The sequence below is a fragment of the Oenanthe melanoleuca genome, chromosome Z (genome assembly GCF_029582105.1).
Source record: "Oenanthe melanoleuca isolate GR-GAL-2019-014 chromosome Z, OMel1.0, whole genome shotgun sequence".
In the NCBI taxonomy this organism is placed as follows: Eukaryota; Metazoa; Chordata; class Aves; order Passeriformes; family Muscicapidae; genus Oenanthe; species Oenanthe melanoleuca.
In genome coordinates, this window is record NC_079362.1 from 30,044,787 (window position 1) to 30,059,177 (window position 14,391).

General features: G+C 39.4%; 1 protein-coding gene across 1 annotated transcript in view; it reads right to left on the bottom strand.

Moving 5' to 3' along the window:
* Positions 1-204: 204 nt before the first annotated feature.
* The window catches only part of DGKQ (diacylglycerol kinase theta), an 87,837-nt gene continuing 73,650 nt past the window's right edge, over positions 205-14,391 (bottom strand). Inside the window, exons 20-23 of the mRNA XM_056513101.1 lie at positions 11,588-11,734; positions 10,560-10,671; positions 8,858-9,010; positions 205-7,749 (exon numbers count right to left, since the gene is read on the bottom strand). Of these exons, the coding sequence (XP_056369076.1) occupies positions 7,651-7,749; positions 8,858-9,010; positions 10,560-10,671; positions 11,588-11,734 (511 nt within the window). The 3' untranslated portion in view covers positions 205-7,650. The remainder of the gene's footprint in view (positions 7,750-8,857; positions 9,011-10,559; positions 10,672-11,587; positions 11,735-14,391) is intronic.

The following is a 14,391-nucleotide window of genomic DNA, read 5'->3' on the forward strand; positions in this document are numbered from 1 at the left end:
GATCAAACTTTGATGTCTTCTCACAAGTGAAAACATATGAAATCACACTGTTAGAACACAGCCACCCTTTCACAGGGCATGACCCAATCTCAAACAGCAAGGCTACAGAATTCCTATAATAGCAGTGCCCAGCTGAGAAAAGGTATGTTTGTTTCTGCAGAAGTGTTTCCACTATTTTTAAAGCATAACTACTCCACAAGCATCCAGGGTAGAAGAGATGTTGTATTTTTCACAGCAAATTCTAGTTACAGATCTCTGGAACTTGTAAATAATACTTAGAATACAATATTTCATATTGGTGCAAAATGTACAGTCAAACACAAAACATGTATTGCAAAATATACACAGAATTGTTCTAAGAACAGAACCCAAGGATGAACAGATGTTTAAATATAAGAGAAAAGTCCATCTTTTATAAATTACTTTAAAAAAAAATCTATTAGTTCACTAGATATGTTGTTTGTAGACAAGTTACCACAATGTAGTGACATGTCTCATTTGCAAGGCAGACATTGAGAAACAAGTTACATAATTAAAAACTAGTTTTTGAGACCAATCCACGAGTAGACGGGTGATAACACATTACTGGTTTGAGGCACAGACTGTGGAGACCATTTTTAACCACTTTAATGCTTATACGTAGGCCTTTTTTTTTTTCTGAGAGTTAGGCAGATGCACAAAGAATAAGCACTAGACAATAACTTGTCAGCTTACATTAGTTTATTGGGTCAGGATTATTTATTACCGATGTATTAGAACATTCACAAGAAATGCTATGAGACACCTTAAGAGTATCTTGATAATAAAACAGCATTCATACAACTGTGTTAATTGGATGATTTAAATAACCAGAGGTGAAAAACAGTTATTTAAGCAATAGTTAAGTTATAGTTTGAGAATAATTAAGATGTCATCAGTCATTTGTAAGCAGAAGAGACACTGAAATCTATAATGAATTACAAACTCTAATGCTTTGCATTCAAAGCAGAGATGTTGTCTTCCAATATTCAGAACTTGTAGCTCGAAGACACTAATTGCTGCTACCTACACCACTGCTAACTAAACTATCAAAAGGATAACTTGCTTTGGGCATGTTTGGAATGCTAGAGTTATACAGCTATTGCTATGCTACAGATCCCCAAATTTTGCTTTAAAATAGCAGTGAAGGCTTTATAAGCACCCAAAATTACACAAATAAATAGTCAGTAATACTTCAAGCACCTCTTGCTACCCAATTTGGCATGATAAGCAGCACTAAGAAATGGATACCATGGTGAGACAAGGTGTTAGCACTTTGACTCAGGCACTGTTGATTTGTGCCTGCCTGCCTTCAGAAAGCAAAAGAGCTTGTGTGGCCCACTGTCATGGTGAGAGAGGACTGTAAGTGCCAGACAGTCACCAGAGTTATAACTTTTCTGCAGTCAAGCACAAGGGCAGGCTCTCTGCTCTTCAACCTGAAATGATCTATATGGGGGAGAAGCTCTGCCTTGTATGGCTGATGTTTATATTGGGAGTTGCTGACAGAGGTTAATAGGGGATGTGCACAATATAAATGAAGCCATATCTTGTGAAATCAGGTTGTCCCCAAATAACACACTTGACCAGTGCAGAGTGACATGCTAAATGGCTATGCTGCCAGGAGAGCTCAGAGGGATAACTACATCAGGAACACTGCCATGTTAAAAAATACTTTGCTTTGGGATAGATCTTTAATATCTACAAATGTTTATTTCAATACTTCAACTTTTTCAGCACTGATCTGCTAAAAAAATGGTCTTGTAAATTATCTTCACAAAAAATAAAGTCACTTTTTCAGAAAAGATGTTCAATGCAACACACTTGTATCAGTACAAATTCTATCCTGTGAGTCCATGGCTGGGAAGCCATAACCCACACTGAAATCCCTCCAATGCAACATAACCAGGACTCTAAAACCACAAGGCAATTATTCCATTAATTACCATGATAAGCAGAAACAATGCTTCCAAAACACAGAGAGTGCACTGTTTCAGTGGACATGTATGGGTTTACAATCAATAGTCACTGTCCTGTAAACATTGAAACTGCCGCTCTACCTACAGGTTAAGGTTAGTAATTTGCATTCATTTCACTGCACTCTGCACATACAATGTCTACACCACTAAAGAAAAAACAAAAACAAAACCATTAAATAGCAAAAGGAATGAAGGCTTTGGGCTGGATGTCTCCTGCAACTAAATGTCAAATCAGTAAGTGTTGACATTATAAATAAAACTTGAACATTATTTTATGCATTATAGTCTAGTATAGTCTAGTAAAACCTAAAACTTCGAATAGCAGCAAATTTGCTCAAAAACATACACAAACTTTCAGTCAGTCAGCTATAAAATACATTCTGCAATGTGAGAAGCCATCTCTATCCCCAAGCAGGCTTTCAAGAAGAACACAGTGTTAGACATGGATGGGGATCAGGAACACTGCAGCCAGAGAAACTACTAAACAATTGTATTCTACAAACTTGTTCTCATTGTTATCTGAAAGTGCATCTTTGTATCTATAGAATCATCCCCATATTTACAAAAAAGTACAAACATTGCAATTTTGCCACACCCTAAGCCTGTCTAACCTATATTTTCTGTTAAGTGCAAAAAGTATAATGAATTTTTATATATTCTGACACATATAAGATCAAAGGCTGAAAATGAGGCAACATTGTCACCAGTGAATCCAAGGCAATTCAGTAGTTGCCAGATCTTTGCTGCACAGCTGTTAGACGGCTAAAGTAGAAACTGAAGTAGAAATTAAAGAATAGTCTAAGCCAAACTGACAGAGCAGCATTCAGAGCAGGAACTCCATTCCCCCACTCTCCATACACATTCACCAGCACACGCTCATACCTTCATTACCAGTTTGGGTACAGAGCTCGGCCCAAAGGGCAGGAGGGCAGCCTGGCAGAAAGAGGAAGATGTACAGTCACTCTGAAGGTGGACTTATGGGGTGCAGGCTGAAAGACTATCTACTGCCAGTGCACAACTCCAATGAGCCACCATACTCGTGCTGGAATATGGACTGGAGTCTATGCAAGACAGGGTATAACTACAGCCAGTACATTATTAAATACATATGCAACCAAATCTGTTGTGTCTTCAATGTAAGCCCTTTTCAAGTGTCACAACAGCTTCTCTTACTTTTCCTCCCACAAAAAGAGGTTTCATTTGATAATGACATTTATATGTCAACAGAGTGCTACAGAATCACATGCACACTTAAATGCCGAGCAATTTGAAACAGCTGATATTCAGATCAAGTACATTATTTGCTCTAAAGAAATGAAATCAATACAATATTTGTAAGAGGGTAACTGTGAAGATTAACAACAATTGTATATAGCAGTTCATTTAGTTTAGTTTTTTAGTAAATTGTTGCAGTGACAGCTTCTTCCTAGTTTTTAAAATGCTACAATAGTCATTGCCATTGGTTCTAGACACACAGATACTTGACCAAAATTTAGAAACAGCAAGCATAGGTCAAACTGCATACATGCAGAGATTCTACTCTAAACACAGTTATGCTTTCACTATATTGCCATCCTGTCTCGTTGGAAAGTGCAAGTAGTCCTGCCTCATGTCCAAAACCGGTGAGAGAAAGATCCAGAAGTGAGCGCTGTCAGAATGCTGTGACAGGGCAAAAGCTGTATAATTAGGCACTGTGGAAGGAAGTACAATAAGGCTTATTCTTAAAAGGTGTGTGCACATGTATGTACACACACATATGTACACATATATAAACAAAAGGTTTTTGGCAAAATAACCATTTTACCTAAAAATCAATGCAGTGAAAACACCAGCAATTTAAACTGTACAAATCAAGAGTAAAAGCCATGGGGGAAAAAAAGCAGCAAATTTTCTGAAGTAGCACCCGTATCTCAGGGATGAGCTTTTGAATTTTGGTTCTACTAATTCAAGGCAGAGGTAATGCGTTTATTCATCAAAACAGATTTTAACCAACTGACCACCTGCACTAATCTGCAACATTGGGGTATTTGAAAGGAGCCAGGGCTTTCAGGACCTTTCTCTCCCCAATGCGGGCAATGCCTAAAGTAGGACACTAGTAAGAGGTCAGGAGAGTGTACCTCAGCAGGAGAGATGCTAGCTGTGCTATTTGTGCCTGCCATGGTTTATAGGCAAGGTAAAAAGGCAGTGGAGAGAGGATGGAGGAGTGTGCTCAGGATAGCAAAGAACCTGCATCCGTTTCCTGTCCACAGCTACAGCTCCTGGTCCCATGTTCCTGATGTTACTTAACACCTGTCTTGACAGAACTGAGCTTCTTCCCCAGTACTTTTGTTGCTGCATTATTTGAAGGACTTGGCCATGTGACCACTAGATTCTCACACAATACCATTCAATCAGTATGGAGAACCATCTATTTGCCCACTGTCACACAAATTATACTGCATTATTATGTTCAGTGGAAAGGCTAAATCGAAATGTTTCATTAATAACTGCAAAGCGTTATCCCCTCCATGCAGGCTTTGCATACCATGGAAGAAAACACTAGGTCTTCTCAGACACCATATGCAATGAAAATGTGAGAAAAAAAATACACGCATACATATATTCTTGATATAATGGCCTTTACAGAACCTGAAACTAGAATATCTTAATAGAGGGTTTAATGAGTTTTTCCTTTTAAAATCTTTACAGGAGGTTTTCTATCTCAGCTGAAATCTGTATTGTCATCAAAACACATTAAGCATCATCTTTTGATGCACAGTGTGTTTTTGATACAAAGTGTGTTTTTCTTAAGCTATGTTTGCATTCCAGTGTGGCACTTATCTGTTCAAATATATCTGGCAGTTGGTTTCTGCAAAAAAAAAAAAGAAAAGGGAAAGAAAAACAAAAACTCAAAGCCTTCTTGTCCTCCACCAGGACCCCCTCTGAAAGAGATTACACTCATTCTTCAGTGTCATCTTGCTGCCATGATACTATCCCAAAACAGGCTAGTACAGAGTTCCAGGGATGGGAAATCTCCAGGAATAATATGCCACAGTAAGGGACCCTCTGGTTAAAATATTGTGACCTGCGAGTTTCATGTTATTTTAGGTAACAGACACAGAGCAAAAGGAGAGACAGCCAGGTCCTTAACAAGCCAAGAACTTGAAACACTGTCAGCTATGTGCTGCAGGATTATATATGCCTGGAAAAATAGTAAGACAGGGTTATTTATCTGGGCTGCAGAAGACAGACAGTACCAGCAATATTAAACTTTATGCATGTTTTTTGTAACAAAAAGCCCAGCTTCCCTTACTGAGTCAGCATGCATTCTTTCTGCCATCCCAAGGATACAAAGCAGTTTCTCTGCTTTGGACAATTATGAAGCAGTAGCCTATTCCAGATTTCCTCTCTAGTTTGTGAGCTTCATTCAGGGAGTGCACACCCTGAAATGCAACACCTGATCCTCCCTACTTGTAATGCTGGTACCAGGATGCCAGAAGAGGTCCAGCTAAGCCCCCATGCCCAGGTTCTAAAGAAAAGACAACTCTGTGTTTAATGATAAGAGGACAGGGCTTTTAGCTCTGTACTATCCAAATGATTTCCTTCATAACATGAATCCAGTTTTCATGTTGAATAAAAGTTAAGTTATAGTCCACACTCTGGGACCTCAAGAACATCCCCAAATTTAAAATAAGAATTTAGACAACTAAGAAGAGGTTTCACTGAAAACAGAAGTAATTCCTCTCACTGCATCTCTACAAGAAAACTGAGAAGAAATCACAAGATTGAAAGGAGAAGCTTCTGGCATCTATTTTTCCATAGCTGTTTTATCTCTATAGCTTTAGCTGCATCATTTTGTTGCTATAGATGACATTCACACCCTTGTTGCACCATGACTGGAAAGTAGAAAGCACAAGTAATAAGCTGGCATAGTGCTGAGAATAGAGACTCATCAACAAGACCCTGCAAGAACTGCCTCAGCACGTAACTGGCTTCATCACAAAACAGCTTCTGTGTATTTCAAAGTTACACTTAAGTCCCCCGAAGCAGCTAGAGATGTTTTTCTAGACACACTGGCAAGAGGAATGCTCCTACAGCTGACACTCAAGTGATGAATTCATGCCACTCACAGCTGAAATAGTTATTACTGTGCAACAGAGGACAAATAAGCCCACCACATGGCTAAGTGGGCTCTAGCCAACATGGTTTAACCAGCTCCAAGCAGTAGATGCATACAAGGGGCAAAACCATGCAGGCCCCACCCTCTGCCCACAAGTGGCTCACAGAGCCCTTTTTATATGATGCTGACCAAAAGAGAAAGGTTCAGCTCCTGGGTAGCCACGGTGAGATGAGACAGCAGAGATGGGAGTGAAGAACAACATGGCTACAGCTATGGATAGCAGATACAGATAGTGTATGGCAGGACCAGCACGGCTGCTCCAGCGCCAGGCTCCAGCACAAAGCTGTACAAGTACTGGGTCCCCACGCCTTCAGCAGATGGGTAAACACATAGAGGTGGTCTTGGCCTCACAGGAACTGACAGAGAAACAGCCTCTGAAGAGCACACACTCATTCAAGTGTCCCTGGGCCCACAAAGTCTCAAGAAGCCTGACGAGGTAAGTGAATTTTCATAATGCCTCTCGCATTCCCAGTTGTTTGAAGCCTAGAGCATGTTACATGCACACTACAGGCTTCAACAGCTGCTAAGGCTCCTCAGCAAAGCTATGCTGTACATCAGTTCAGCTCTAACATATGACTGTGCTAATTTACTTAATTGAACACTAAGAGGTACTACTTTTAACCTAATTAATTATGATTCTTGAGCTTGCTTTTATATAACAGTGCAAATTCATGAAAATGAAACAATACAAGTAAAGTCAAGACAAAAATGTCTGGTGTCAAGGATAATGGTTTCAGTGATAGAAAAGAATTGGGATAACATACTGCTGCCTTGGGTATTCTTGTTCCTTTTTTAATTTTGAGAATTGTAGCTGCTTAAATTCAAATGCCTTTTAAAACAGCTTTGGTGGAATAATGAGAAACTAAGCTACAGTTGAAAAATTGCTCTACAGGCTGTTTCCCCTTCATTCATGCTGTCCAAATACTGTTGAAGTAAACGCTCTGAAATATTTTGACTCAACTATTCTCGCATTTTCTCTCTTCCAGTCACTGGGATCCTTTTACAGAAATAATCTCTCCTGTGTTTTGTGTTTTTCTCTTTACACTTTTCCTGTTTCAGCTGTGCTATTTGGACTGTTCTAAGGAGTTGTCAGCAGCTCATGTTTCTGCCTTTTTTTCTTTAGGATGCTATTGTGAACATTAAAGGAACACATTTTCAGTTATAGAACAATTTAAAAAATTGTCTATGGAATGATTTTCTTTAAGAACGATCTGGGAGGAGGTAAGGATTTTTTGTGAAGGCAAATGCAGAAATCTCAGCATCTTGGAATCTCTGTGTGGCTGGGAAACAGCTTACAGAAAAGCAAACTCAAGTAAACATTTCAGATGAGACAGGTGGTACATAATAGTTATTTGTGACAATGAGGTACTATCTTTGAAAGACAAAGAAGAACCCAGTACTATCAAAATGTAATGAAAGGCACGCTCATAGGCAACACTCTTCACAACTTGTCTGCCCAGGGTGGTATCTACCATAGGTGTGAACACAGGTCTCCCCTTAGCGTCCTCCTTCAGAGACTGACATGCTATCCACTTTCATCTCTTTCAGGTTTCCAGTTTTTTTCTGCTTCTGCTTGGATTTTTTCAACATATGGACCTAGAATTGAAAAATTTAAAAGAAGGGGAATATTAAAGTATCTGTAGCCATCAATAAGCTGATCTAAGGCAATTAACTAGTAACCAAGTAAAAAGCTGAACTGCAACAGAAAAACATTTAAATACACAACTATCTGGTGCACCTATCCTCGTAAAGCTATAGGATTTGCTGCTTTTTTTACATGAACATATACACATTATGTATATGTATGTGTGTGCATATATATTGCTGTACACACATATACATATACCCATATATAGAGATAACTAGTCAGTAATCTGAAGAAGAAATGTTTTTCTCTGAAGGACAAGTTAGGTTTGCTCTCTCTCTCTCTTTCTATTACCTTCCAACTTCTTCTCATGAAAAGAACAAAGTTTTAACATATTCTGAAATTTTGAGGTATGATGCTGTCTTTCACTCACTTCTCCTCAGCAAGGGCAATTTATTTGGTAGCCCTCCCAGTACAGCTACATATCCTCTGAGCTTGCCTATAGCAGCAAATATCTGTGAGTTGAAAAGGCACCCTTAAGGTAGCAGGCAAATGTGTAGACTGATGTGCACCACAGACATCTACTGCAAAATTTTTATTTTGCAATTTCAAAGTCAACAGTGAAGTTAAATTCTTAGGGAGTTGATGGGGTCTTTTATGTACACATTGAGATAATCAATGACAAAACAGACACTGATTACTCAAGTCACTTTTTCACAGACCCTGCTCCTCTCTTATTTATTTTTCTCCTTTGCTACTGCTGTGACAGACCTTCCCTTCTCCAGCAGGCTGATTTCCACCTTGCACGCTGCACTACTACCATGGCCTTCATTACTGCCCTGCTTCAAGAAAAGCAACACTGCCTGCAGATCTCAATACAGAGGAAAAATTGAGTCACTAGGCCAAAGCTCAGTGAATATTTTTTTTCAAAATGTGCCTCATCTGAGCCACTGGAGAGAGCCCTCAAACCATCCTGTTTAGAAATTGCTATGTCAGTTACCATACAATGCTAAGCAGCTCCTATAGGTTTAAGTATCAGAACACAGACAAGCAAGATAATACTGTAACATCCAGTGCAGGAACAAAGTCAGATTGCTAAGAGAAATCTACACTCAGTACCTTTGGTCCTGCAGCAGAAATTATAATCTGGCCAGGAGCCTGAATCCAGGGCTCTCCATCAACTTGAACTGGAATTGGCTTCAGGAGTGTTACACGGAAATATGAGCCTTGGGCTATGCGGATTCCTGATCGAAAACCACCTTGGACTTGACCCTGTTATGGAATAAAAGCCAGGATATCAATCACCCCAACTAACAAGAAGTACAAATACTAGCTGCAATTAAACTGGGTGGATATTATTTTATTCTCACCTGACATTTTAAGTTTCAGCTTTAAAAACTGCTTAGGCAAAACTAGGATGCCTTTACTGGCCCAGCACTAATTATTTGAGTTAGTCCAGGAAGGAGAACTTGAATACCCCTTCAGGCTGCGGGAGGCAAAACAACTCCCAAAGCAAAACTGTTTGCACACAAAGGTGGCCAAGGAGCATACACTCAAAAAGGTCTTGTTTGCTTTGGCTTGCCCCTCCATAACACAGTAAATACTTCTAAAAACACCTAATTATACACACAGGCTTCAGCAGATGCAAAATTCCAAAGTCTAAAAGCAGTTTATTAATCAGAGAGAGTTTTTCCAAACTCAACTCTGTACAGCTACAGAAATACATACACACACTGAACTTCTTATACACATACTCAACTACAACTTAACAGCTGAGTTAACTATAAAAGTGAGGCAAAGTGAACTTTCCTGCTACACATACTCTTGAAGTCTGTGTGCAGAAACCAAACATTGGAGTAAAAACCTTACTATCACAAACCCAAAGCACAGGTTTATTAACATTTATACTTGAAAGTATAAATGCTTCTACTTTCACAAAAGATTTAAAGCTCTCTAACTAAACAACTTTTCAGCACATTTTAGAAGGTCTAAATTACAAAATAAAGTTGACCAACATCAAAGATTGAGCTCCACAAAATTTAAGCACACACCTTTCCATTTTTGGTGGTTTTATGGATTAGTTATTTCTAGTTATCTGACCACATATACTTTTTCAGCAGCCAATTTCTTTAAATAGTGGTAAGATATGAAGACAAAAATAACCTACCATCACACAGTACTGTGTTACTAATAGCAGACCATTGTAAAAATACGTCATACATAAAATAACTAAAAAAGAATTGCATAAGTTGAGTCATTCTTTGCAGATTAGCATACCGCCTGCTTGATGTAGCATTCAAATCAAGAGCAGCAGGTATCAAAATCTCAGTGACAGGTGTTGGAAAGCCTGTGGCAGATAATCATAATGCAACCTGGCTTGATGGAATCTCCATTGTGATGAGATATGAGAAGACTTTTCGTAAGCACACTAGGTGAAGGGTGCATGTTTTGTAATATTAGAATAAAATCTTGTTTTCATCCCATGAAGCATTCCATTTGGACACCATGACACCTGTTATGAGAAAGCTAGTGCATTCCATAATACATACATACATTTTTATTTAATATATACATATATTGCATTATATACATTTTGCACAGATGTATGTTTCTCTACTTGGTTCAAAGTCTAGTTAAGTCATGAAGCATTTTCCCATGGAATTTTAACAAGTTCTCAATTCCTACTACTTCTTCTTATCCAGCCTTAACAAAGAAGTGTAATTTTTAGGACCGTGCACTTGCAATGCACTGTTTGTTATGGAAATAAGCCTGTTCCCATAACAGGTATGTTTCTTCTGTGCTTACTGGGGTGCCAACTCACCATGTGAACGACGCCAGTCACACCAACCACTTCCAGCAGGCCGTCATCGATGCGTGGTTTCTCAAAGCGGTTGTCACTCTCAGACCCCCAGAGGTCGGCTCCAGAGCCCCAGCTGTGTGGAGAGCACACCAGTGACCACCTGTGGGCCTGTGCTCTGCCCCTGGGCACGCTCCTTGGTGCCCTGCTAAGCGCGGCTGGTTCCCCAGGCTTCAAAAGCCACACACTCAGATCCCCCACCAGCTGGAGGAAGCAGTTTTCCTGCATTGTATAGGCAGGAATTGTTTTTCTAAAATCTGGAAGAATTTTTATCAGATCTTTTAATAGCAAAAGGAGTGAAGTAAATAGTTTCCACTGGAAAGAAAGGTGTAAATAGGAATAAGGTAACACTGTAGAGTTTTAGTTTGCTGGGATTACAGGTTACAGCTAAACAAACTCTTAATTTTCAAGACTAAAGAACTTTACATAGCTCTTAGTGGTCTTGACAGCATTACTCAATAGAAAAATAAACTAAAGGTAAAAGAGTTATCAAGATTCTTGTACCTGGCCAGAAGCACTTGTAGTTAGGCAGATATCCATGCACTTCAGTTCTCTGAAACGCTTCTGGCAATTTAAACCAAATTTAATTTAAACTCCTTTTGGGCAGTACTGACCCTTCCCACTCAACTCATTTGCTTATTGTTTTGTGCATGAACTACTCACCACCTAACAGAGATTTTTTTCTTCTCCACAGCTCTCACGTGCATTGTATATTTGTGTACATTTGTGTATATGTAAAAATAAGTATTTTAATAAAACATTTTCAGACTAAAATGCAAAGAGATACAGATTGTTTAAGACAAGATGGTAAAATTAAATATCGAGATTGAAAAAATAATAGTACGGCAGGACCAATTTACCAATTTGCTGGTTTTGTTAACAGGTTTGACCTGTTACCTAACGATTTAACATTTGATGCTCAAATACCAAGCAGCAGTTCTACAGACACAGTCCAGCATGCATCCACAAGGGATCATTCCTCTCCATTTTACCTGGGTATATTAATAAAAATGAGTCCTTCTATACTTGGTAGCTCCACCTCGTGCTGGTCCACTTGCAGCTTTATGTCTTTGTGAAGGTTTCTAGTGTGACTTATCTTCTGCAGCCCAACTTTCACATAAACTCCCTTGTTGTGAAACCTAGGAGCAGAAAAGCATCTTTTAACTAAAAGGCAAGGCCAGACATAGCACTCTTCCCTGTATGTATACCACTATTGTCCTCTAGCAGGTATGTTTAAAGAGTTTTTCAGTTAAAACCAATTTCAAATTCTTCTAGCTTTACTGCAAAAACAAAGCATAAACCCTGAACTGTTGTTTTACATACCTTTACTTAAGGGATAATTCTGCTGCATGTGCAGATTGTGAAATTTTATTACAGAAAAATTGTCCCTTCTTGAAGCACTGCCTGAATACAATGCCTCTTTGAAATGTAAACTCCTGGGCTGGAAGATTACATTTTTGATTAAGACTTAGAGGTTGTCATGACCCATTTTAAATTGTTTTCTCATGCAATGATACAATACTTATGGCAAAACAACATTTGCAAATCTTCGCTTTACACATTCCTAATTAATTTGAAATGTACTTAGCTGCACAAACTTAAAACAGGCTTAGTAATCTCAATTTGTGACAGAGCTCTAACATCTCTAATTTTAGAATAAAAAAGATGAGGAAGATTTTTATGGCATCCTTAGAAATGGCAAAATATTTTAAGAATAACATAAACAAAAGATAGTTAAACACACAGAGTATTTTCTTCTATAATGGAAGCCTTTGGATACATGGCCTTCAGGGCAACCTTAAAATAAAAAGCATAAATTTCCATTATTTGACCCTACTAGTACATGGGTGTCATTGAAATTCAACTCTGCAAAATCTCTCTAGCATTATGTCTAAATACCATAGACATTGAAGTGGGGAAGACAGCCAGTGAAGGTTACAGCCAAATCTTCAGACACAGACTTTTCAGTCATCTTAAATTATTACATTGGGAATGATTAGTCCTATGTCCGAACAATTTAAAACAGCACCAAATTAAAGGTACCTTATGTAACACTGCTTAACATACACTTCTGCTCCATGTAAGATGTGCCTATGCTAAAAGAGGTTTTATCTAATTTGGATACAACTGAAAAATACTGGAATATCAGTAGGAAACACAACATTTGCAATATCCCCAAGAAGTATTAATTTTTGTTGCATGAAGAAGGAAGCCTTCAGAAACTGAAAGAATACTTCACAGTGCCCTAACTGCAGAACAGCTGTGTATCTCTGTAAAATAAGTCCAAACTTGCATCAAATTGAGCAAAATATTCTCCTGAACCTTGCATTTAGGAAACTGATTGCCACAGCAATCTCCTACCATTTTGGCTTGTACAAACAAGATGTGATCTCTTCTGTAGTATGCAATCCTAAAGACCGCTCCAGTATCCCATGGGAATGGCTTGGATTAAAAACCAAATGCCTTCTCAGCAAGTCCACTGACAACACAAAGCTGGGAGGAGTGGTTGACACACCAGACAGCTCTGCAGCTGTTCAGAGAGACCTTGACAGGCTGGAGAGATGGGCAGAGAGAAACCTTCTGAAATTCAGCAAAGAGCAAAGGGAGAGTTCTGCACCTGGGGAGGAACAACCCCAGGCACCAGCACAGGCTGGGGTGACCTGCTGGAAAGCAGCTCTGAGGAGAAGGAACTGGTGGACAACAAGCTGTCCCTGAGCCAGCAGAGTGTCCTGGGGACCAATAGACCAATGGAATCCTGGGTGCATTAGGAAGAGCATTGCCTGCAGGTCGAGAGAGGTGATCCTGCCCCTCTGCTGTGTCCTGGAGAGGCACATCTGGAGTGCTGTGTCCAGTTCTGGGCTTCTCAGGACAAGAGAGACATGGAGATCCTGAAGCAGGTCCAGTGGAGGGCAACAAAGGTGATTAGGGGACTGAAGCATCTCTTTAACCAGGAAAGGCTGAGGGAGCTGGGCCTGTTCAGCCTCAAGAAGAGAGGGAACCTTATCAATATTTATCAGTATCTGAAGGGACAGTGTCAAGAAGACAGAGCCAGGCAGCAAGCATGGACAAGAGGCAATGGGCAGAAAATGATGCACACAACCTGAACATGAGGAAGTTTCTTTACTGTGTGGGTACTGAGCACTGAAACAGATTGTCCAGAGAGAGTGTGGAGTGTCCCTCGCTGGAGATACTGAAGAACCATCTGGAATGCAATCCTGTGCCAAGTGACTCTGAGCAGGGAGGTTGGACCAGATGACCCACTGTAATCTCTTCCAACCTACCCAACTCTGTGATTCTGTGGAAGCAGATGCCCTTTCATTTAATTTTACACTGCGAAAAAAAAATCATACAGTTTGGCACTTACCAATACAAAAGACCCTCACTGTTACAATATACATATTTTTATCTGCCCCACAATGCAAGATGAGTTGAATTCCTGCAGGGATATTACCACTGCACTTTGAGCTGCTAGCTAAATGCAAGCAGTCTAGAGCACGTAAAGATACTCTACTGAGTGAGGCCAGAGAGCACACAGCTTTTGAGACATTTATCAGTTTAAGGTCTTGCTTCAGAAGAGCACTCAAGCCCGTATTTCTTCCAAGGTCTATCTGCAATTTCTGTTGCCACAACCCAAAACTTCCTGTTCTGCACTCAAGAGTAGCCAGTTCACCTGCCAGCAGCTGCTGCATCTTGCATTAAGTAGATACCATTTTAGTTAATTTACTAGAAATACTAATACTAATAATAATCTATTATTACTGACAAGAGCATGCAACTGCTTATCATGGGGAAGCAT